Source organism: Copadichromis virginalis, linkage group LG12 (genome assembly GCF_057382275.1).
Source record: "Copadichromis virginalis isolate Kocher_CV1m ecotype Utaka linkage group LG12, C_Virginalis_male_GT1.1, whole genome shotgun sequence".
Taxonomy (NCBI): domain Eukaryota; kingdom Metazoa; phylum Chordata; class Actinopteri; order Cichliformes; family Cichlidae; genus Copadichromis; species Copadichromis virginalis.
The window spans coordinates 29,387,186-29,413,565 of record NC_140629.1 but is presented as its reverse complement, the minus strand read 5'-3'; the positions used below and the strand labels follow the sequence as shown (position 1 = coordinate 29,413,565).

At 38.8% G+C, this 26,380-nt stretch overlaps 1 protein-coding gene across 10 annotated transcripts in view; it reads right to left on the bottom strand.

The window, feature by feature from the left end:
* Positions 1–26,380, bottom strand: part of gpat2 (glycerol-3-phosphate acyltransferase 2, mitochondrial) — a 182,260-nt gene that overhangs the window by 41,730 nt on the left and 114,150 nt on the right. For 9 of the 10 annotated variants that reach the window (XM_085475885.1, XM_085475884.1, XM_085475893.1 and 6 more), the window contains one exon: positions 525–631. The exons of the other annotated variant lie outside the window; for it this stretch is intronic. In XM_085475885.1, coding sequence (XP_085332011.1) covers positions 525–599 — 75 coding nt within the window. In that variant the 5' untranslated portion in view covers positions 600–631. The remainder of the gene's footprint in view (positions 1–524; positions 632–26,380) is intronic. 10 annotated transcript variants of the gene reach the window in all.

Below are 26,380 nucleotides of genomic sequence, written 5' to 3'. Positions count from 1 at the left end.
CATTCAAAATGACACCTGCAGAAATCTGCATTTCTGGAAATCTATAGGGAACAAATTAGTAGCAAATACTGCGACTAAATGTATCCTTTTCAAACCACTGCTTTTAATTTCTCTGTACAGATAATACATACTACGAAGTTTAAATCCTTTTTGAATGCTTGTTAATGATTTCCTCTTCCTCTCAGTCTTTATGCCGATCTACGCTAATCGCCTAGAGCTGAATACCTAACACACAAAGTCAGATGTGAAAATGCTACAGTATAGACGTCCTCATTTCGGTGCAATGAAATACATAGGCATATTTACCATAACGTCAGTATTCCTTTAAAAATTATATTCATTTGTTGACGGGCATGTATGACTCACTGATGCATCACATCCACTGATTTGGCACATCAAACAGAATTAAACACAAGGGGCCACGCATGTTCTCTCGTGATTGTGAAGAACAAAGCTTTTGAGATTAGTGCCCGTGGAGTAAGTGGGAGATGACAGTGGGAGAGAGACATGCAGGCAGTTCTTACAGCGGGTCTATTCTGCTGAATTGGAAGTGGAAGGACTGTGTCTTTGTTTATCCCATCATTCTTCTCCTGCTCCATGGTGAGGCCCCTGCTGATTTACAACCACAACCCTAAAAAAACAGAGAGAGATTGGGTAGGAAAAAAAGAGTATGAGGAGTCATGTCAAAAATGCTGCATTCTGACGTTATGTTGGATTATACTGTAATGTATGCTTGCGATCACATGTAAATGTTTTTAGTGCTTTTTGGAATAATTTGAAGGCATTTCATAGGGCTCAGAGAAAGACTTCCACCTTGCGATTTAAGATAACAAACACTCATCCACACACAATCTCAGCTTCCTTCTTGATAGTATCTCCCAATGCCCTTAGCTACAATTTCACCCACCTAACAAACCCTTTTCTTGCCCTGCACCATCACAAATTCTCTCAAATTCTTCAACACGCCTTTCATTCTTTTCAAATTAAGGGATATCAGCCTCTTGCTGCTAGTATCACTGAATTGGTCTCCTATTGCTTCCTCTTATTGGACTTCTAGTGGCAAACTTCACTTTAAAAGTTTTCTGCTTACTTCTATATGCAGGTAGGAATCAAACAAGGACAGAACTGCCATTAAGAGGTTAGAGATGTTGAAGAACTCGAGGCTGTCCTTGCTCAGCAACACACAGGTGAAGCTGCACGAATGCTCACTAGTAGGTTATAAATCATTAAAAGCAGGGAACATAGCCATCAGCTGAAAAACAGCTCTTATGTAACTGATGCTGGTCCCTTGCCCACTCTGAACCGTAGTAATGAGTGTTGGCAACATAGGTCACAGTGTAATACAATCTAGCTTAAACAGGTTATCTAATTGATAGCACTGGCTGTGGTGGAGCTCAAGTGAGTAATCATCTGAAATTAAGGTAGATTTAATTCAGATTAATTCAAGTTCACACTCTCCAAAGGGAGAGCTACGCAAGCATAAAAGCCACCATCCTGAGAGAGATTACCTTTGGTTTGTATAAGGCTTTTGATTCTACTACAAAAGGGTGAAGACGTGTGCTGCTGCCTTCAAATAAACCTTTTTCTTTGGCTACATCAACGCAATTCAGGAGTCTCATTAGGCACAATGAAAGACTCTTCCTTTGCATCTCTGTCTTTCACTGTGTTGATCCCATTCTGCCCTATTAACTTTGCTAATTAAAACTTAAGCCCTCCCCATGGGAAGACGCTCCATTTCAACTGGCTCAAGTTCCCACATTCATTACCAACTCCTGTGGGAAATGGCAGACATTGATAAGAGCTTCCCAGGGCTCTGTAGTGTTTCACAGGTGCGGCAGGTGATGAAAGAGACAAGGCAGCAAAATGGGAGTAAAGAGTGTAAAACTGTAAATTACACAGGCAGAGAAACAGCAAAGTCTCTAATGGGGTTATATAATCCACTCAAGGGAATACAAGACCACATGGAAACAGCTAGAGACAGCAGTATGCCAAGGCCAGGTCAACGTAACACTGCAAACAAGATTTTAATTTTCTATGTGCCATCTTACCAGTCAACATACAGTACAGAAATTAATGCAGTCGTGTAAAAACATTCACTTCAACATTGAGATCTGGGCCGCAGGTACCTCCTTAGAGCACTCATATTTATTCTTGCTTGACTCTTCCACTCGTTAAAACTTAACTGATCAATTATAGTATTTAATTAATATGCTGTAGTTTGCCAACGTGACAGCTCAGACCTAAGTGGGCCCATGATGAGAAATAATTAAGAATTAATAAGATTAAAAATCAAAAGCCATTAAAAGATGCCAGGACAGATTAGAGTGAGGATCATTTTAGAGCAGCAGTCAAAGGGATGTCAGCTGGTGCATTCATGTCTAGGGTAGGGTTAACCAGGAGTTAATAGCAGAGGCTTTAAAGGGGGTGTTATTGCTTTTTTCCTGCTAAATATTTTTTATTCTTGGACTATTAGAGTAGCTTTACATGATTTAAAGTTGCAAATTAGAGTTGCACCCATTGGCATCGGTCAACTACATTGCAAAGTACTGATTTTTGCAGCTTCCAATTTTCTTTCCGAGATTTATAAATGACACCAAAATCAACTTTTATTCAATGCTAATTATTTTTTTCTTATTTTAATGAAATGAAATTAATAAACTTTACAATTTCCTCCAAACCTTAGTAAGTTACAGGTTTCTCCTCTTACATAAACAACTGAATATAGTATATTTTGCTGCTGGAAGGAGGAACAAATAATTCTCTGAAAACAGGTTGCCCACCTTTACTTGACATTTTCTATCTACCTAAACAGAAGAAGGTGCAACAGATTTAGATAACAAAACAAATGTCAGTTATTTTGATTATTTTATTTATGTTTGTGACGAGACAATAGGACACCAACCCTTTACTCATTTTTCATTCATCTCCCTAATTTTCCTCATAAATGCTTTTGATCCTTTGCTCATACCAAGGCTGCTGGCTCTAGCTTAAGCCACTTAACCTTTATTTGTTTCTATAAAAAATTCAGGTTCAGCTGAGTGAGGGTGATTTAACTTTCTGATTAGATTTGTTGTTATAAACATTTTCATGGTGGTCCTCTCAGTGTTTACTTTGGACTTACTCACAGCAAAGAGCTTCCTTGCTGACAACATGTTAGTGTGTGGTTGTCAGAATTTTTGTCTGCGCCACTGTGGGGCATGCATCACAGATGCATGAAATGGACTGGTGCATAATTAGACATACGCAAAGCTGACCAGACCGAGAACATTAAACATTAGCTGGTCAGTTGGCCCATCGGTATTAAAAAATAAATAAATAAAAATCTTTATTTGTTTTATATGTACTGCTCCTTGGTGCAACCCCTCAAATGTTCTCTTGCACGTCCTATTTAAGAAACTGAAAAAGAACTTCCTCACACCCCGAGTGGGTACCGGCTGTGCACTGCTAGAGCTACAAAATGAACCTTCAGCAGGCCACTGGTGTGAATGTCTTTGACCAAACAATCAAAAATAAACTTCTTGAGGTTGGCCTGAGGGAGCTATCCGGTGCTTGCTGTCTGGCATTGTGAATCCCAACTGGAATTTGCTGTAGAATTCCAGAATACCACAACATGTGACAGACGTGAAAATGTCTGGAGAACATTATAATGCGTGTAACATCACTCAGCATGACCGGTTTGATGGCGGATCAATGATGGTTTGGGGAGGCAAATCCATGGAGTGACGCACAAACTCGACGCTGGAAATTGGAACCCAGGCCATTAAGTATCAGGTAGAAAATCCCATATCCCATCTGTTGTCTGATTAGGAGCAGGCCCCGACATTGTCAGGCATTCATTCAAACACAGGGAACACACTAACTACTGAGTACCATTTTAAGTTCCTGCAATGAAATTCTAGCAAAAGTCTTTTTTTCCCTCTCTTTGATTTTCTGGTTGTCTATCAATTTAGTTCTTTCATCAAAGAATATGTTATCCTAGTTTCTAACACCTCACTCAGTCCATATCAAGATGGATATTGAGCCTGACTTTTTTCACATTGAGATTGATGATTTCAAAGTGTTCCTTTAATTTTTTAAGCAGCGTACACATATGCTACAATAATTACAATAATAACAGCTCATCTATCTGTAAAGGAGCTGCACACAGAGAAGATAACAGAATACATTTGTTTAAAATTCATCCTCCACACCTCCTAGAACAATTCAACTCTGAAATGAAACTCTTCAGATAGGGTTAAGATAGGCAGCACCAAAAAATCATTTTAGATGATGAGAGAAACTGTAACTCCAGGGAAAAACACAAGAAAGTGTGCCCTAGATGGGTAAAAACCCATGACCCTATTGTTGTGTATCAGAAATCAATGAGCTACACTGCTGTCCATGCGGGACGCAGGAAGAGTTTCTCCTTAAATCTCTATCCAGGTATCATTTGGATTTTCTGCAAAAGCTTGAAAAGATAAACTGTAAATTTTTCTATTAAACCACGGCAATGTCAAAGCAGCAGAGGAATCACACAGAAATGAACTGCATGTTTCTGTCAGAACAGCTTAAAGAACTTAAACTGAAATACACAAAGACAACATTAACACTCTTAATCTGACAAATGGAAAGGTTACTCTGAATGCTGTCAGAGCGCATTACGTATACTGAATTTAGCTGAACACCGCACTGATGGCAAAAAAGGATTGCATTTCACTGATAGCTAAATAATCAACAAGATTATAGTAGCTAACAATAACCTTAAAAAGTAACAATTACAGCATCACCTCAAACACAGAATTTGTAAAACTCACCTCTTGCAGTAGAAACTTGTTTACCGTGTTTGTTTTGAATGCTGTCACAGCTGAAATCCCCACAGCATACAAATTAGCTTTACAAGCCCCTCTACCCTGCAACAGTCCTTGTAATGCTGAACACTAACGTCATCAAGACGCACTTTTGCAGCTGTAACCGACACTGGTAGCTAATTAGCCTAATAACCTGTCTATCAAATATCAAAGGTAACGCCCAGAAAATAGCAGCATTTCACATTTGGATATTTTTCTGTCAGTGGTAGTCTTTAGAGCCAGGATTTCCTTCTGCAAACAAAAATAACTATGTTGTAAACACACCATGTGAACAATTCAGACAGCAACGAATTACTGTAAGCTTGCGTCAAAACGGCAACATATACCTGGAAGTGGTGTCATTTGAATTACACTGTACAGGCAGCTGATCTACTAGGATTTTCCTGCACAACCATCTCTTTATGGAGAATGGTCTGAAAAAGAGAAAATATCCAGTGAGCAGCAGTTCTCTGGGCAATGTAAGATGTCAGAAGAGTAGGGATGGGTATTGATAAGATTTTCACGATTCCGATTCCATTTTCGATTCTGTTTAACGATTCGATTCTTTATCGATTCTCTTATCGATTCTTATTTTTTAAAAAGGAGAACACTAAGTTCGATTAGCTTAGAACTTTGTTTTATATCTTCTCTTTGAACAAGATAAAAATTTAGGAGTAACATGGCCTTACAAATAGGGCTGCCACAAACGATTATTTTGATAGTCGACTAGTCACCGATTATTTATGCGATTAGTCGACTAATCAGATCATCATCCACTGGACATAAAACTACAGCTTATTGCACCAGCAGCATCTGCTCTTATATAACTATCATTAGCTTACAGCTTTAAGCTTTTAAGGTGCTAACTAAAAATAAAGACAAGATGATAGTTTATTCAATTTTAATGAAATTTGCAGATTGTTTCGGTAAAGTTTAATAAACTCCTTGCTATCTAAAATATAACAGGACACCGGAGTATATTCTCCAGCATCTCACACTTCTGATAATCAGCTGTCTGCTTGACGTTTATTCAGCTGTGTAAAAACTATAACTTTAATCTCAGACAAACCGATTTACTCAGGAACAAATAAAATACTAAAAAAAAGCCAAACAATAACATTTTTAATTTATCTAAGTGACTCATATATATTTAACCTGAGTCGCGAAAGACGGCGGTGGGTTTGAAAACAATTTGCCGGGAGTCCGGTGTTCTCACGGCGCTAGTGACCTAGCCCCCGGCTAGCTATCGAGCTAGTGGGTAACGGAGCGCTTTTGAAAATATGTGGTGTCCTGATAAACTGAGCAGATATTTGAGGTTTACACAGCTACATTCTCGCCTGAAAATATGTTAAACGTTTATTTTGTGACCCAGAAAGAATAATAAGAGTAATATTAAAACTAACTAGCTACCGCCATTGTTGGAAACTAAGCTGGGCCGCGCTATGAATTCTGGGACACAGCTGCTTCTTCTTCTTCGGGGTTTAACGGCAGCTGGCATCCTTGTACATGCTGTGCTGCCATCTTCTGTTTCAGTCCGTTATTACACTCTTAAATCCTGCTATTATTCCTGCGTCTTTTGCGATCTTACAAAGCTTCAAACGACACGTCGACTATTAAATCAGTCGTCGACGATTTTGATAGTCGACGTAATCGTGACTAGTCGACAAATCGTGGCAGCCCTACTTACAAACCCAGCAGTGAGATCTTAAGAGATCCAGCCTACGGCTCTTCAATGGGTGTCACAGGGTCCCCAGGAAAAAAATTTGTAAATGTAAAATAATAAAATCAATATTCTTCTGTAGCAATAACAAAGTATAACATAAATCATTCTGTAGCAATTACACAAGAATATCCAGTAATGTCCCTGCCTACAATTAAACACATTCACTTACTGAAAATCGGGGGCATCTGCTGTGGCAAATGGGTGCAAACCTTTTACCACAAACTTAGTCACTGCTCGGTGACATTTGTCTATCCTGGCCTGAAAGGAGACGCTACCTGTAGACTGCAGCGAGAACTGCCAGCATCTGAGCCAGACTCTGTCTGTCTCTCTCATCATGGTCACCTAAATGCACAGTAATAGCAGGTTTTGTAATAAGGCAGATCGCGCTAACATAATATGCACTGTTAGTTGATTATTTACCTGGCGCATTAACGGGAGAGGACGTGCAAACGTTACCGCCGCTGCTCGGTTGAGATTCACGAGTCTGGAGCGGAATTAAAAACACGACATTCATTTAAAGTTATCGTGTGTTTTGTGAGTAAATGCTTTTGCATATTCGTAGTGTTTCCTCCCTTAATGAAATATCTACTTTGCAAGTTGCCCTGTTGTTCTCGTAAAGTATAATCAAACTTTTGAGCGTTTGCGGCCAGGTAAATGACGCTCCGCAACGTGGTGACGTCATTCGGGGCGACTGGAATCGATAAGGGAATTGTTTGCAAAAATGGCAAACAATTCCAAGGAATTGAAACAGTGGGAACCGGTTCTCAACAAGAACCGGGTTTCGATACCCATCCCTACAGAAGAGAATAATCAGACTGCGTGGAAGTGGATGGAAAGGAGGAAGACAATAACTTAAACAACAACCTGTTATAACGAAGCTATGCAGAAGAGAATCTCTGAATGTACAACAGGTCGAACTTTGAGCCAAATGAGCGACAGCAGCAGAAGACCACACTGGGTACCACTCCAGTCAGCTAGGAACGGGAAATTGACACAGCTTTTCATCCTGGTTGTCTGACTAATGAGTCTCAATTTTGGCTGCACCATTTGGATGGTAGGCTCAGAGTTTGGTGTAAACATGAAAACATGGATCAATCCTGCCTTCTATCAACAGGCTGTCAGTGGTAGTGTAGTGATGTGGGGGCCCCATGGTACCCACTCAGCGTAGTTTAAACCCCACCGCTTATCTGAGTATTGTTGCTGATCATGTCCATCCCTTTATGACCACATGGTACCCATTTTCTGATAGCCACTTCAAGCAGGATAACGAGCCATATCTCAAAGCTCAAATCCTCCCAAACTGGATTCTTGAACATGACAATGACTTCACTCTACCCAAATTGCCTCCACAGTCATCAGATATCAGTCCAATAAAGCACCATAGGGATGTGATAGAATGTTAGATTCACATTATGGACGTGCAGCAAACAAATGTGCACTGTGTGATGCTGTCATGTCAACATGGACTAAAAGCTGTGAATGCCTTGTTGAATCTATGCCCCTATCACACTGGGGATTCACTGGTGAAAATGAGATGTTACAGAGTGCCGATGTAATAAAACAGCATCAATATGAGCCAAAATGCTTGTGGGCATGAGTAGTTATTAAATTATGTTGCCATTGTGACTCCTTCATGAAACCACTCATATGGGCTAGAGTCCTCACAAACCAAAAAACTGAGAAGCTTGTTGTGTATTTGTCCAGAGCCGTTCGATAAATCAGGCTGAAATGATCAAAACAAAGACCAAAATGTCCATTTGTGAAATCTGACTGGGCTTCAAACAACTAAGTATTATAAAAAAAAAACACTGACAACATGAAGCAAGTGGGTCTCAGGATAAAGGTTTCTCAATTTCGAGGGAGAGATTGAGGTGGCTACCAATTAAAGAACAGGATACAGGTAATTGTTATACAACAGATGAGTAAATACATTTGAGTTACCTAGGCAACCAGAGCCTAAAATGTCCACTAGTGACCAAAGCGATGTGCGATGTGTGTGGATACAGCTTCAGGCTCTGAAGTCCATGCAAATTTGTTACGTATAAAACTGGAGAGTAATAAACAAATATCTCTTCTCAGCCTCCAGGTGGATGCAGGTGGTGGAGAGCAGCACTGACGTGTCAGAGGCAGAGATGAGAAAGTCTGCAGGTTAAATTGACTACCAAATTGCGAGGGTGTGTTTGATAAATGACATGAGCAGAGTGAGCCACGAGAGTATTTATGATGCAGGCTTTGCCAGTGCATGTAAAGTGGGATTTTTGTCAGTGAGCAGAACTACTCTCAGCTGATCCCTTATTCACAAGGGGTCACCACAGCAGGTAGCCTCACATGTTTGATTTGGGAATTTAACACCAGACGCCCTCCTTGTTTCAACCTGCAAGGGATTTGCGTCTCCTCCTAGAACTGAACCAGGGATGTTTTGCTTGTTAGGCAAATGTGTGGAAACTACTACACATCAAGCCAGAAGAAAATATTAAGGATTTTCATCAGTAAGCATCACTGTACACTGTAGCGGAGCTGCAGATTAATAACTGAAAATTGGGGTTATCACAGAGAACTTCCAGAAACAAATGCCTGACAGCTTATTTCCCAGTCCCTGGTCATTGAGGATGCTAGGATATTATGAAACTGTCATTAATACTCCAGAAGCAACACCTTTTTCTAAAAGGTAACAGTATAAGTATCTAATTTCATACAGCTTGCAACTTTAAAAGATTTGCCTTATGTTAAGTCAGCTAAGGCCCCTGTGCCACACAGGAGTTGGCAACTACCCATTCCTACTTGTCCCGAACTTGCATTTCATGTGTTTGTTTTGTGCAGTTAATGTATTTGTTTATGTTAATTCGGCTATGCCAGGGCCCTGCTCCGATTGGTGCGTGGATATACAGCCCGACGAGACTGGTTCCAGCTGGAGGACCCGCCCACTAAAGGAGGCTGGAGTGCCACGGCGAGGGAGGCTCTCGCGTCTCTCGCGTCTCTCCTCACAACCCAGCAGTATACCTGTGGCAGCCGCTGGCTGCAGTGCCGTTTTGAAAGTTGTGGAAGTGGAGTGGGTAGGGGTGAGCTGCGGTTTCTTTTGATCACCAGTTTTCTCCTGTTTTAAATTAGTTACAGAGGTCAGACTCTGTCTTTATTTTTGACTTTATTTTGGTAAGGTCAGGGGCGCGGGATTTGTTTAGATTTGTTTTGTTTATTATTTTGGCTTTGGCCCGTAGGGACAACAAAACGGGAGTTTTGTTGTCCCTAGACTCGACTTCTTACCACTTTGTAAATAAATCACATTATAAAGAAAGGATTTGTTTCCTGTTGCTGCTTGGGTCTTGGGGGTGGGGGTGTGGGGGGTAAACATGAATTGGGGGCTCGTGACTGCTGAGTGACTGCTAGCAATTGCTGTGAAACTGATTGGTACAGAAACTGTCAACAAGCTTAGATACCGGCCAACAACCCTATGGCAACCCCCAGTAACTAGGGAAAAATTTATATTCCCTGAGTGGTTGAGTGTAGTTATCGATTAAAACCAGAGCAATCACAAGCTTATCTTGCGTCACCAAAAATTGTTTTGCCCGCAGCTGCTTGAAATCACCAAATTTCATTCACTTTCTATGGTGATCTGGTGTGGACACAGCTTAGCATGCGATGGTCAAGACAGACAAACTATTATTTGGACAATAAACCAAACCGTGCATATCACAACAAAAATGCATTGCATGTCTCAAAAATAGTGCTAGAGGGGTTCTGCATATTAAAGAAATAAGACATGGAAAAAATATGGATAAGCTATGTAAAATATACACGCAAATATCTGTACAATATATATACACATATCTTAACGTGTTTTTTTTCCATTTAAACAAATACAAGCATGGCTTCAGTGTGGATTGAATATCCCAATACTGTGGAATTTTCTGGAAACAAATATATTTGTCATACTTTCTTTTATCCATAACAATCCCGATTCCACAATCCTTCATACAGAAACCCCATAAACTGCTGCATAGTTTCATTGTTATGCTGTCTTGAATGGGATGGACCCCCCCCCCCCGCAACAATGACCAATTATTTTGTTCCAGTATTTGGTGTGAAATAATCTATAGACAATATCAGAATCAGAATACTTTATTGATCCCTGGGGGAAATTATTTTTTGTTACAGTGCTCCATTTTAAACCAATATGTGACTATAATAACTGTGACAAATGTTTGCAGCAGACAGACAATGAGCCCTCCTATTATAAAGAAAATTCAATTTGAGCAAGGTTTTATTAAGGAAAGCACAAGTTTAAAAATCCAGTGCTGCATAATGTACTTAGTGATAACATTACCCGCATGCCTTTGACATGTATGAGCCTTCTTCAACAAACCACCAGGGAGCTGGGATTCTGCTGAGCAGGCAGATAGATTACGCAGCTGGGACAGCATTGTGATAGTCTTGTATTTACAGTCTACAAGAAACCCAGGCTGTCCAAAAAAGAATGCTAATATGGTAAATATACACAACTATTCAATCGAAGGTGTGAGCTGTCTCACCGCTTCACTGCGCGCACACACACAGAAAATCAATCTGTGAATCAGTAGCTCTGCGTCACGGAGCCAGAGAGCATCATCGATTTCCCAGAACAAGAGGAATTCTATAACTTTACACTGTGCTCTCTTTCCACCTACAGCCACACTGTTTTCACTTTAATGATATAGTGCATGTAGGTAATCTTTACAGAAACATTCTGACAGCTATCAATCAAATAAAACTGTTTAATCAGAGTTGTGTATCTGTAACTAATAGCACTACAGCTGGATTAGTTATGACCTTTTTTCACATTTGTTCATCTAAGTCAGAATTCGAACATGTGGTATAATTTACAATATATTAGTGCAAGAATTACTCCCAAAATTAATTTAGAAAACCACATAATCCACTTTTTATGGGAAGATTAGCTTGTCCACACCCTTATCATATACAAAGACAGCTCCTAAATGTGTGACAAAGGCTTTAAATGTGCTGTATCAAACAGCAGCTTTTCAAAAAATTTCACACAATTATTTGTTATCTTGTACTTGTCAATCAATTACCCGTCTTTTGCCAGCATGGAAATCTTTTCATCTTGTGTGATTCACTGAGCGCTATAGATGAGGTCTTTTAAAAAAAATAATTTTTATTTTTAAAAAAGTACATTAGCAACTTCTGCATTTTCCAAATAAGAGAACTAAACTTTACAACAATCAGTGCAGCTTGATTGGAAATTCTGCACAGCAAAAATAACTTGAAATTTTTAATTTGCTACCGTTTAGCCAATTACTTTTGTTTAGCAGTGTGACTTCTACACATCAATCAAATCAACCCTCACAGATGATTTCAAATAAAATAAAAAAATCCAGTTTTCAGTTGATAATCAAATTTTGCAACATGTAGTAGGATACGCAGCAGCAGACATCAACATTTTCATTTTAAATACTTTAAAATGTAACATGTGGGAAACGTTCAATTATAAAATATATGAAACATGATCTCAGATACACTGACCGCAACACTAATGTGATGCATCAGATAATTCTCTTTTTATGGGAAGACTAGCTCCTCGGCAGCCTTATCATAGAGAAAGACGGCTCCTAAATGTGTGACAAAGGCTTCAATTCTGCCGTAATTAACAAAAGCTACAGTTTTGTTAGTTACTGGCTAATACCAGTCAACAAGGTAAATATGAGCAGGTAAAGCTGCTGATAATTTGGTGCATCTACTGGTGCTTATTACTCACATTTATTTTATTTTATTGTAGCACAAAGCTACTAATTCATAAGCAGCAGGTGGCATTTTGTCTGGAAAACGCTTTTAGTGAGAATTATGCTATTCGTGGTTTGAAACAAAGCCACTCCTCCGTATGAAGTCTGGTATCATTTGATTATCAATTCAACTTTCTGCAACATCACCGTGAGGTATAATTAATCACAACTTGTGTTGTTGCTTTGGAACATCCTGCCAACTGGGAAGTTGCACATACTAACATTAAGGAAGATAAATTAGTTAAACTGCTGTGCTAGGCACATGAGGCGTAGATAAAATGAACTACACGATCCAAGGCCACTAAAAAGACTAATGACTAGTATATAGTGTACTGTATTTATTCTTATTGTATTCTAATTTTTGCGTCATAACTTTTGCACTGTCCACTTCCTGCTGTGACAAAACAAATTTCCCACGTGTGGGACTAATAAAGGTTATCTTATCTTATCTTATCTTATAAAGTAATACTACCTCAAAGATTCTATTCTTCTTTCGGATGCTCCATTTAGGCATCACTACAGCGGATCATCCACCCACATCTCACCGCAGCATCCTCCTCTATCACACCAACCGTCTTGCATGTGCTCCTTCACCTTCTCTAAGGTCTTCCCTCTTGCCTGGCAGCTCAATATTAAATATCCTTTAAACAATATATTCACCATCCTCTGCATGTGTCTAAAACACTTAAGCCTTGCCTCTCTCCAACTCTGTCTCCATACTCAACTCAGCTGTCCTCTAATATGATTTTCCAGTCATGTCCACCCCGGTCACTCCTAATGACAATCTTAACATCTTCAGCTCTGTCTTCTCTTTTGGCAGTGTTTCCAAACGATGCCTAATAGCAGGTCTCACTGCTATCTCGTATACCTTCCCCTGTCACTCTTGCTGCTATTCCTCCTGTGAAAAATCATTCCTGTCACTCATCTCGATCCACTCCACCCTGCCCACACTCTCTTCTTCACCTCTCTTTTGCCCTGTTTGTTGTTTAGGATGGTTGACTCTAGGTATTTAACTCATCCACCTTCAATTCCTCTGCTCCTTGCACGCTTTCCACCCATCTCCCTCTGTATTCTATCTTGCTTCTACGGACCTTCATTCATTTGCTCTCCGGAGCATACCTCCACCTCTCCAGGCTCTCTTCCACCTGCTCCCTACTCTCACTACAGACTGTGAACATCATAGTCCACAGAGACACATGCCTGACTTCATCTGTTAACCTGTCCATCACCACTGCAAACAAGAAGGCGCCCAGCGGATCCCTGATATAATCCTCTCTCAGATTACCTCTCTCCTCTCTTGGCATATGACCATATGCTTTCTCTAGATCCACAAGTGATCAAATTTACCTCATTATAGCTAAGCAAAAATTAAAGCTGGATAGCCCTTTTTAATGAAGACATTCTGATGTGTTACTGTTTGACAAGTATTTATGTAATAATAACACATATAGGACTGGTACGAGTGTAAATAACAAAATAAAAGCATGCCATCACACTGTCACAGCTTGAATGTGCCTGTGTTCTTGCTACAGATGGAAAGAGAAAAAGTCTATTATGAAAAAGACCCATTGCCACTGACACGTGAGCTGATAATTTGGGTACAGTTTCAAAGACAATTTAATCACTGGAATATCTCCGATGGTGAAATGATATTTTTCTTGCCTTTGAATGACCCCACTCGACAGGCCCAGGCAGAATGATAAAAAAGACGTGTGAGAGGGTAAATAAGAACAAATTGCTGTGACTTTTGATGTTCTTTCATAAAAACAACATTAAAGCATGCACAAAACTTTAAAAATATGACTGAGGGAAAACAGGAGGGGGGAGGAAGATAGGCATGGAAAAACAGAGATCAGATTGTTTTCGACTAAAAGGATTTGATGATAATTACACTGATCAACGTGTTTTTGACTAATAGGATCTGATGATAATTATACGGATCACTGAGCTGTTTCTAACAGATACTGTCAGATAAAAAGGTTTCCACTTCGCAGTGGATTCACAAAAAAGGAGTACTAATTACACGTCAGATACCCGTCATCTCTCTCTGTTCACACCTTCACATTTTCCCCTATATCATACCTTTAAACAGCTTTTCATTGCTCCCTGACAGCCATGCAGTTTAATTAACTACAGTGGAGTATGAGACACCTGGGCAGACGTGCAAGGTGGGAAAAGACTGAGGCAGACTAAGAGGCCAGATACCTGCAAGCATTCCTCATCCTATTCTTAAAACATGCAGATTCAAGTCTGGGGCCATATTAACTCCTCTGCTCTCAAAAATGTTCAAAATGTGTTTAAATAAAAAAAGAAAAACTTCAAAAACAGAGTTTAGGAGACATCTTCTTTAAACATCATACTGCAACCTGATTTCTTATGCAACTGGCCTGCCTGGTAATTGATTCGTGAACTGAAGACTTGACAGCTTTTATGCAATAATTGAGAATTAACTGTGTAAAATGTGTTGATGCAAAGTCAAACATGAGAAGTCTTTAGTGGCTGCACTGATAATGAACAATGTAAGCTTGTTTGATCAACACCAACTGCCTGATAACACCCACTTCATATTAAGTTTACATTAACTTCAAACAAACACCCAGAGTTGCCCTGCTTCTATGGCAACAACAGACCACACAATGTGTGGTGAAAATAAGAAAGGAAGAACACACTGATCATATTGAAAGCCAAACAGTGTGTATGCCTATGAACCCTATGGTACTGTGAGTACAAATCCCTCAGCAGCTATAAATATCTCACAAGAGGCAGTCACTGAGGCAGGAACACTGAGTGACCATGTTACTTCCACATAGGGCTGCTCAATTAATCGAATTTTAATCACGATTACGATCTGGGCTTTCAACGATCATTAAAAATGACTGAGCCGATTATTAGCCCCTCCCTCATTTATCCACGACACCTTAAAGGCCGGTCCGTGAAAATATTGTCGGGCATAAACCGGTCCTTGGCGCAAAAAAGGTTGGAGACGCTGATTAAGAGGACCCGAGGGAAGCTCGGAAAGCTAAGCAGAAGTTATTTGGAGAGTGACTGCTGTTGGTTGAAAAGAGAGTTTAAAAAAAAAAAAAAAACTTCAGTGGTGTTGCACACTATTTTATATTATTTTTTTAAAGTCATTGTTAACCCTTTAAAGCCAGTCAGAACAGCATGCTCCGTTTTGTGTAACTATTTTTTAAATCCCTGTAGAACCTGAACCGAGTAAGCTAGCGCAATAATTTGTTTTGCATATGAAACCAGAGGAGTTGTACTTACATCTGATGCCATCAGCTTGTCCTCGGTCACGGTTTCGTTCCACATATAGCTTTGCAAAAATTGCATAAAAAGCGCTTGCAGGAACAAAAACATAATATTCCAGAAACACGCTTTGAGGATCCGATCAGCTGTTCGTAACACTTCCCACAGTGAAACAGACGTCAGCACGAACTATCACATGTCCGCCATTTCCTGGCCGAAACCGGAAGTGACGTCATTTTCGCGGAAATTGTAGTTTTTTACTTGTAGGCCTTAAACCTATACTGGTCATGTTTGACTTTTCTGTGTCGTTTCTGGGATGCTTAGAACTCGAATTGCACTGCTGGAAATAGTTTATTTTGATGCACATGCTGTTTTCTTTGCAAATTTGCATCATAGGATTGTTTTTTCGTTTTTCCTGCAGTATATAAAAATTGGTGTATCTCCAAAATAAAACTATGAAGACACTCAAAATAAATTTCCTGTTGTTGTAAACTATTTTTTGCAACTTTTTTGTATTTAAAGCTTTGAGGGATAAACCTCTTAAATTTCTCCAAGTAGAAATATATGTAAAAAATACAAAAAACGATTTTCAATTTTTTTGTAGTTTATTGCACTTTTTTTGCAATTAATGTAGTTACTATGGACTTAATGCATACATATTATTAAAATATGGGCTATAACAGTTGTATAGCAACTTGAAATGCTCCCACAAATGGCACTACAACATGTAAAAAAATAATATAAGCTCTGGCGGACTTGGTTCTATAGTAGGTCTTAAAGGGTTAAATAAATATCGTCAAATAATCGAGATCTCAATTTCAGTGAAAATAATCGTGATTATCATTTTTGCCATAATCGAGCAGCCCTACTTCCACACAGAAACAGAAAGCAAAGGACAGATTCATAATGAGAGGGACCCACTGAAGTCATATTTTTAACTTCTCCAACATAAGTAATTTTCTTGAGCGATTTTGCTGCTTGACCTTCTGCATTACAGAGAGACGTACAGCATGGTGGATTAAAATAGTGACAAGCGGCGCACTTCTTTGAGCTCTCTTAAAACTCATCACAGCTGTGAATAATTTGAGTTTAAGGGCAGCTACGATAGCACTGAGCTCCACCACATTTTAGCATGGAGCAGTAACTCAGTGACACCTAAATATTGAAAACAAACCTTGTTTTTGCATATAGCAGTAAAACAAAACCCAAACAAATATTAGAATTATCTTTAATACTAGACTGAGAACGCACAGTTAAAAAAAACAAATATGTTTTCCTTTTTCTTCCTAATTCTTTAAAATTCTATTTTTCTACCAGTGTTTCAGACCTCTGTGTAAAACTGCCAACTTTATCGAACTGGTTGTATTCTGGTTATTTTCCTATGTAAAACCAACACTGCAATGTCCTTATGATCATTTTGCAGTTAAATTGCTGTCCTGCAGCAATTTCATCACTAGTTGTGGAGGAATATTAGTTTCAAATCTATGAAACTATCTTTGGCTGGACTCTGCATGTAAATAGTTAATATACATTTCCATTTAACATGAATTTCTGTGTATGTAGGGAACAACAAATTTTCAACAGATGACAACAGATTTTCAATTTTTTTCTTATAAATCACAGTTACTCTGCAACTAGAATTTGCCAGCAGACTGATTCTATTCGCCATTTTATCAGCGTCTTTGGTCTTCACGCACAAAAGTCCTTTTGAAGGTAGCAGTTAAAAAAGATATTTTAAAAGGAAACAAGATAACAAGTTAATTCCACACAGTTGCAGTTAATTTGGCAGTACAGCAGTCTCCAACCACTGTTTCCATAAATGTTGATGATTAACATCACAGAGCAAAGCAAATGCAAACAATGTCCATCACATCTGGAAAGGCCTAAGCAAATCTCTTCTGTTTCCACAAAACTCAATGTTGCTCATTTTGTTATACAAGTTTTGAAAAACATGCAGGGGAGTCATTGCCTGGTACAATCTTTTTTCAGTTTAGTGGACACTTAGTCTATTAACGACGTGTATAATTCAATAACCGAGTCATTAGTCAAACATGCAGCTGGGTAAACACTTGACCTGAGTGTTATGAGTGTGTTCAATTGTCGCGCACAACTAAAACATCCATAATCCCTCTGTAGGCTTAAAACCATCGATCACACGTACACACATGTTCAGAGTTTTAGTGCCCAAGTAGATGTGATAAGATGTGGTAGATGTAGCAGGGTGGTTACACTATGATGTACAATTAAATGAATGGATGCTTTAAGAATCAGAGTTCAGCAGATGTGCAGGGACATCTTTGAGAGAGAATGTGTGGAGACACACACATTGTGTTCTTCAGTGATGTCTGACCTACAGCTGAAAAATGTCAGAGAAGAGAGGTGTGTAATTATCTATATTTGTATTCACGGTCACAGCAGTTGTACTGAAGGTGTACAAAAAAGGTTGACAGCAATGTTAAATTAGAAAAGAAACAGGACAATATGGACCTGCACAAAGCTCAAACACATTGCATACAAGCCATTTCACTTGGCTAAACAGTAATTAGTTTTAAGAGAGAATAATTGAGTTACACTGAAGTGAAATGATAAGGTACTAAAGGCAGAGATCACAGCAGGGTGACTGAATTTCACCGAAACACATCAGATATGGCACGTGAACTGAAGTGTAAAGCGTTCACGTGCCAACCCAAGAAAACATGGGTTGTAATCATTTCAACTTGTCTGATTTTCTTGTGTTAAACTCTGTGGTTAACCCTCATGTCTTAAACTACTGAAGAAAAACCGTTATATAACCAGCATCCACAGCCATGTTTTTTGGTTGGGTTTTTTCAGCTGTAATGAATAAATGCCATAGTAACTATATACATACACATTAAACTTAATGTATGTGTATCGCACTTTTCATACAGTGGTTGCAGCTCAGGGTGCAATAAAAGAAGCACATAGTAAAACAGCAGCAAGAGCAAAACAAAACCCATAATAAAAGTTGACATGAGTAAAAAAAAGTGTAGCTATAGGTTTTGTGAAAGTAGTTATCTGAAGACCACTTTGTAAAATGTATGTTGTTACTTTGGCTTTTAAAAAGTGCTTACAATGCAATAAACACTGGGCTGAGTCCTGTGGCATTTTTATGAGTCTGCCAGTGAGAGAAGCACTGAACTATCAGAGGCCACAGGCTAGGATATCTGCTTGGGTGGGCTTTACTAGGTCTACAGAGCAGGTTAAGGCTAAGCGGTGTAATGTTTTGCAAACCATTAACTCTAATAGCAATTGGGGACCTGTGCAGAAAAAGGTAAAATTCACTGCTCAGACCTTCTTATACTTAGGAGACTGTGGCTAAATAAGGTTTGGTTTAGTGCAATGCTTTGGAAACTGCCCCATTCCCTATATTTTTATAAGGATCTAGCAGACATTTTAGTCAAAGGTCAACATCCATATATCCTCTTCAACTTATACACTTCAGGATCATGGTGGGTGCTGGAGCCTATCCTGGCTGTCACTGGGTTAGAGGTGGAGAACAGCCTGAACAGGACGCCAGTTTATTGAAGGACTAACATGCAGAGACAAGACAACCATTTACAAGTATGGCCAACTAAATGTCAGCAGTTAACCTAACATGCATGTTTTTCATCTGCTGGAGAAAGCTGGAGTGCCAAAAATCCAGCCCCAGCTGACTGATGGAGTTGAACCCCTCTTTGTATTCTTGTTGTGAGTCGACAACATTAACCATCTGGCCAGTTCACAACAATCCACCATCTCAGATGCCTGTCCAGTCAAGATCCCCTCAATTCACGGCAATTTGGCATTATATAAATAAAATCAATACTGTGCGCAGCAGCTCACAACTAGGCTCAACTTTGTGTCTAGGAAAGTAGCCATCTTTAAATGATATTTTTAACTTTTGGTTTTAGTTTTTTTTATGATCCTAGTGTAAAACGCTACACGTCAGTTTGACATTGATTTCATATGGCTGATGTGTGCATGATTTGTATCTTTAAGTTCTAGGTGCCCTCCGTTGATAACAGATTCAGGACAACTGTGAATTACGTGGGCTGGGCCTATTTAAGTGGCCTCCTTCACAGCTCGCCTTCTTGGCCTGTTGATCTCCCGCCCTCCTCATCCATCACACAGGACCTTTATTTTCTTAATAAATGGTGGTAATTAGAATATAAACCTGTGTTGCATCCTTCCTTGTGTTGTGCCCTTTCAAGCCAGCTTTAACAGAAGTCTATGGAGCAAGCAAAAAAAATACAGGGAGATTCACTAATGCACTAACTTTTTTTGGATTCACGGGCCTGGTAGGACGTACATCCAGAAATTAGAACCCTTGGGCCCACAGTTACATAAATTTCATTTTAACAGCAAAGTCTGGCCCCAAAGAGGCACACTGACTTAAAAAAAAAAAAAAAAAGGTAGGGGAAGAGCCAGCCACTGAATAACTGATGTGAAAAATTGTTACAGGTTACAATGTAACTGACATTAAAAAAAAAAATCTAAATTAGCCCACACTGTGCCAGCTGTGTAAAAGTCGAGGAGAATGACTCATTGTAGTCATTCACCTGGAGATTCTTTTGCCTAATGATGCCCCTTTTTGACTTTTTGAGTTTTGTTCTATTTTCCTTCTAGGACAATGTACCAGAGTGGACCAAGATGATTCCGGGGACAAGTTGTGCACATGTGTGCTCTAGAAAAGCTCTTTTCAGTGAGAAAGAAGACAAAATGTACCTGTTTTTACAGGGTGATCTATTACTTATCAAACAGTCTCTTTAAATGCAAACTGCATTATGAAGAAAAATATAGTAAATATTTAACCATATTCAGCATTAAGTAAATTCCCTGATTAGGGAATTCTGACATAAAACTAATGATGATTTACTGAAGACAAAACAGGACAACAGAGTCTTTGCAACTGCCCTGACTGACGATCTAGCTTTTTATTTTTGTGTTTGCAGTCATCTATTTGAGATTTAAAGAAGCTTTCTTGGACTGAAGGCCTTTCCACACATAACACATTATGTCCTTAATACCAATCATATTGAAGTAAATTATAATTACTTACATAAGCCGTTACCATGAAACACTTTTGCCCCAGGTTACACATTCTGTACAGCATATGACATCTTTCCCTTCTTTCTTTAGGTGTTTGCAACATTAAACGTTGCCTCTTTTGTGTGTATGTACTAACCACCAAAAGGGTAACGTGAATGTGTATGCAATCCTGCCACATGGCTTGGAAGACTTCTGAGAAAAAAGGATTTATTAAGGTCTCATGATTGCATCTCTAACAGTGGATAAACTAATACAATAAGTGCTGAGGGCTTTGTGGTTATATGCCATAGTGAGAGAAGGAGACATGTGAGGGTCATTAGGTGGGCTCAACTGGAGCCCAAAAGCGTGAATTTTCTATGTTAATCTTGCCCTCTTTCACTTTTTCATCCTCACTGTGGAAGATTGGTTTCAGCAAAACACTGATGTTACTGTTTGCCTTCTTGCCAGCCTTTATCACATCTTTGCAAAGTGAAAAATACCAAACCTTCCTGTAAGGCTTGATCTCAAAACAACGTACAAGTTATTTGACTCTTACAAAACAACACCCAAGAAAAATGTTTTCACTCCAGAGGCAAGTGAACAGAGAGGCAAAGTGAGAAGATGTGAGGTAGGAGGAAGCTAATACTCTTCTTTTTTGTTAACAAAGATTAAAAAATTGATTTTAGTTTTTAGAGAAGCTTGATAACACTGCCTGCTACTATGAGTTTTAACATGTCTGGGTTCCTGTCCAACATCAAAATGTTTTCTCTGTAAAACATTGGTAATTTTGCTTTTAGCATAATATGTGGAACAAACAAAAGCAAAGAACTTATTTAAAACCATGTCGGATTAAGGCAAGGACACAAAACAAGCTGTTTTTGTTGTTGCTGCAGAAAGGTTAATATAGCCTATCTGCCCCCAAGGTTTCATTGAGCATTTATAGTAGACGTTTCCTGCATGAACGAAATGTCATGAGGAACTGTAACATTTTCATGAAATGCAATATCAGGCTTATTAAGCTGCAGGGAAAACAAGCACTGGCGCTACGCCACACAGCAGGCCACTTATTTAATAAGTGAAGTCATTGTTTAAATTGTCATCTAGTAACTACACTGATAACAACATGTGTTAGGATGAGTCTGATTAAACTCAGCAGGTAATTGACCAATTGATGACATTGTACCCAATAATTAGCCAAAGTAGTACATCTAGTTTGTTTTATCAAAAAAAAATGATAAAACATTTAGACGTATATCACTCTCCTTCAAGCCATCCACATAAATCCCTCAAAGAAATACCTGAAATCTGAAACAGACTTGTGCCATTTCTAACTGACCTTAATTATCCACAATTAATGAACCTAACATTTTACTGAATCCTTATTTTAAATACATTGCTGTATAAATTTATTACCCTTCTCATCTAAAACCACACAAAGTTCTAAAATATTACAACCCTAATATTTTACTTTCTATCAATAAACAACTGCAGCTATTCAAAGGATCAGAAAGTACAGTACTGAGTGGAAGACAATAAATTAACCGACATAAACATTATTTAGCTAGCCTAATTGATTTTCACAATTTTGGTTTGCTGATTGTATGCTCTTAGACACTGAGTTTTTAGGTTTTTTTAATACCAAATACAGATTTATAAGGATAACAAGCTCACAATATTGATTCCATGAATAAAAAGGTGAACTGAAACTGTACTGACACCAGTTGACAACTGATCCAAGGTACAATTTGATAAAATGCTGGTTACAAAGCAATATTACAGAGTAGGGTGTATGTCGCTGTTAAATAACTTTTTGTAAAGAGTTGGTGTCTTAAAGAAAACATATCAATCAAAATCAAGACATTTTCTTTTCCTTGGATATAAATATAGACACTGTGGTGTAGAACTCAATACCCTCTCCTCACCTAGCCTCGGGTGGTCACTAGTGGATAAAAGATGAAAAGAAACACAATTCTACTTCAAGCCATCGATCTAAATCCATCAATTAAAGCAACATCTAAAATTGTTCAAGTGTGTTTGCAGCCTTCAGAAAATGTCTAATTATTTTCTGAATCGGCACAAAATGTGCCAAATTTCTTTCAAAAGGCAACATCAACAACTGTCAACACATAGAAAGTAACAGCAGCTGTAACTCAGTGCTAACTGGCCTTAATTCTCCTCATTTACTGAGACTGAGTTTTCAGTGTTTTTAACTACTGGGTTAAGAACACTGTTGTTTACAAGCTAATAATATTGACATGAATAAAAAGGTGAACTAAAACACTTTGAGTTAACAATTGATTGATCTAAGTCACCATCCAACAAAATTGAATAATTTTACATAGTAAGATGCATGTCAGTGTCAATATTTTTTAGTAAAAACACGGTCTCTTGGACAAACACTTAACCAAAACACGTTTCTGTGATGCTGTAATGTAAATAAAGGTTCCATATAGAGCTGGGTGATATAAGATTTTTTCATATCACGATATGTTTTTTTCATTTCAGGCGATAACGATATCTATCACGATATAAGCCAAATAACTATATTTGTAAGATTTAAATGTGCCGTTGCTCACAAATAAAATGTGAACTAATCAGCAGCTTGTTTTGATTTAAATATTTATTTCCCATAATAAGTTCAACAGGGTATATGTACTTAAGGAACATGAGACTTTTTCAGATAAATAAAGGCAAATATTGCAAACTACACAAAAGGCAGCCGCTAAAGCACAGGTCCCAAACTCTGGCCCGCGGGCCAAATTTGGCCCGCAGCCTAATTACATTTGGCCCGCGAAGCCATACCAAATTACTATTAGAGCTGGCCTGCTGGTATTATACAGCTAATATATATATTGTTTAGTATAAAGCTTTGCTTGTTCCATATTCAGTTTTCCAGCAAAACTTATTTGAGTCCATAAGAAAAGATCCATTCTTATACCTGGAGGAAGATTTTTTTTTTTTCCCAATAAATATTAATGTTAGCCCGCGACTTTGTTCCAGTTTTGAATTTTGGCCCACTGTGTATTTGAGTTTGACACCCCTGCGCTAAAGCGTTTAAGTTTCAAAATAGAACAAACAAAACAGACTACTAAATTGTCAATTCCACTTAGAAACAAAATATTAATTGTAAAAATAAATCTTAGTTTGTTTTACAGAAGAACAGACAAAATTGACTAACTTTTGTCAATATCAAATAAACTGAGAACTAAAAGGAAATTCTCAATCTCTCCTTGTTGTATAGCTTAGCTTTTCAAACAGTTTAATTCTAGCTGTAAAATTATGCTTCTAGCTCATATTCACAAAGGTAGGATGGTTCGCCACTTAATTTTAGCAGTTAAAGTATGCTTGTACATCACATTTACAAAAGGTAGGACGGTTTGGCACATAATTTTACCCATCAGAGTATGTTTGTAGCTTATATTCACAACGGTAGGACGGTTTGCCACTGAATTTCGTGTTGTGCGCATGCGTAGAAACAACGGGTAGGATGGTTTGTCAGGTAAGATGGATTCCAAGAACACCTGCATTGGAACGATTGGTTCGGCGATTGGTTCGGCTCTGCGCTAGTCAATGGCGTGTCCAGCGGGGTGGCCTGGGGGGGCACAGGCCACCCCCCCAACCAGACTGGCCACCCCAGGTGCCACCCCAAAGGCAAAACAATAAAATTCAATCAAATATCAAATGTCCGATTATGTTTTCACGGTGACGCTCAGATATCCGAGTGTAAGTGAATGCAGCATCGGCTTCTGCGCTATGTGCATCACGTTAGCAAAGGTAGGAGAGCCAAGCACGAAAGACGTCACTGCAGGAAACAATTTTTCGGTGAAAGAAAATGAGGACAGAATAAATGTCCCGGCAAGTAATATTAAGTTTGTTGAGTTTAGTAAACTTCGGCGAAATTAGAATACCAAGGAAAAAATAACACTTAAAGAATTATTGCAGCCGTGGAATATTTCAGACAGTATGCTACAGAGGGCAGCTAACATAAGAGTTATGAGTTATAAGATGTAATCTAAGTCATAACATTGCTGTATGGAGCTGCAGATTTGGTTGCAGGTTAACATAGCTGGACTGGCCATCGGGCTTATTTGACTTATTTTTTATTTTTTTTGTAATGGCATGAACAATGAGAGGTGGTGGATTGGCCAGATGCAGGTCGATGTGTAGAAATAACTCCGTTGTTTGGTGGTGGCTATGGCGGGGCTTCCACAGAGGCAGCAGGTGGATGAGGGAAGGGGAGGCAGGAGGAGAGCCCCGAGGCAGCCGCCAGTCCGAGTGTCAGGTGAACTGAACTTCAGGTAAGAAGTTATGACCTGCAGTCTATCTGGGTCAGATATGAACTAAGTTTAGGTGGAGTTTATTTTCGTTGTGCTGACTTTTTACTGTCAGTTGCAATAACTCGTACTGCGTTCTAGCCAGCTTGGAGTTTTTATACAGCTGTTCGGTTGCTATGATGTTACTGATAGTGAACTTTATTTTATTCATAAGGTTAGTTAGTAGAGTTGCCAACGGCTCCTTAAAAAAATGGAATGGTCCCTCAATCAGAGAAAATATTACACGTTTCGTATTGAGCTGAGAAGAGACGCAGTTTGTCCCGAACTTCAGCTAGAATGGAAAAAGACACAAAGCTGGATTTATTCTGTCTTTACGCTGCACAGCTGCCTCGTCTCTCATCCTGCCTCTCCTGTTGCTACTTCAATCATGAAACTGATCGATGATCAGCTGATCGGCTTTTCTCTCTTGTTTGTTTATCGCCCACTTTGCGCCAGAAAGACGAAACCAGCAGATGTTGCGCTAAACAACAGCAGCACGTTTAAGCTTGATCGGCTGTTGTTAGAATTTATTTAATATTAATTTCTAGTATCAGCTGATGTTTGCTGGAGCCACAGCTGTAAAGCTGCTGGTCATGATGTCGGTTTGGATATCTGGTGAGAGGGAAACGTGAAGACCACCCACCAGGATCCTTTTTTATGTAGCTGACAGCTGGTAACTGTGCAGGGGCGGGTCTAGCAAAGTTTTGCCAGGGGGCCAGGTAGGGCATTAACAGGGAAAGGGGGCTCAAAGAAATACTTTTCTTTCTTATTCTCATTTAAAATATCTAGATTTTATTAAATAATTATCTAAATCTTACAACCAAAGTTTTTATCTGACGTAAAATGTATAGAAATCATACATATACCAAAAAGACTGTACATCACTGTCACAACAGGGTTTGTTTTCATTCAAAGGCTTTATGGCTTTAATACCTGGTGGGTCGGTCTGTAGTCAAAATGCCCGATTTTCTGTCCCAGTCCAGCACTGCAGGTTATACTGGCAGTGTCACCATGCCAGCTGAATGTATTTCATCATCAGCCAGTGTTGTTCTTTATCAATATTACCAAAGTTTACCATAAGGCAGCATAGAAAGTATTTACTTGCTTTCAGGTTTTATTCAAATATTAGTCTTGTCAGTTGTTTCTCCACTTTTTTCCTGTTTCAAAATCAAACACCAGTTTGTGAGAAGATTATCTTCTTTTTTTAACAGGCAGAGAAAGTTTTACATTGGAACTGGCTAATTTGTCAATTGTTTGCTACAAATGTTCGTATTTTAATATTCAAAAATGTTTTTGCCCAAAACATATGTGCACTATATGTCAGTAAAAATACTATGCAAATATTGCTGTCCTTGAATGCTGAGTAAACACTGACAAAGCACTGATTGTATCTCTTGTACTTTATCAACGCAGTATCTAAAAACTTTGCACCGTAGTGGTTAAAATCTCATTCTAATAAGAGTTAAA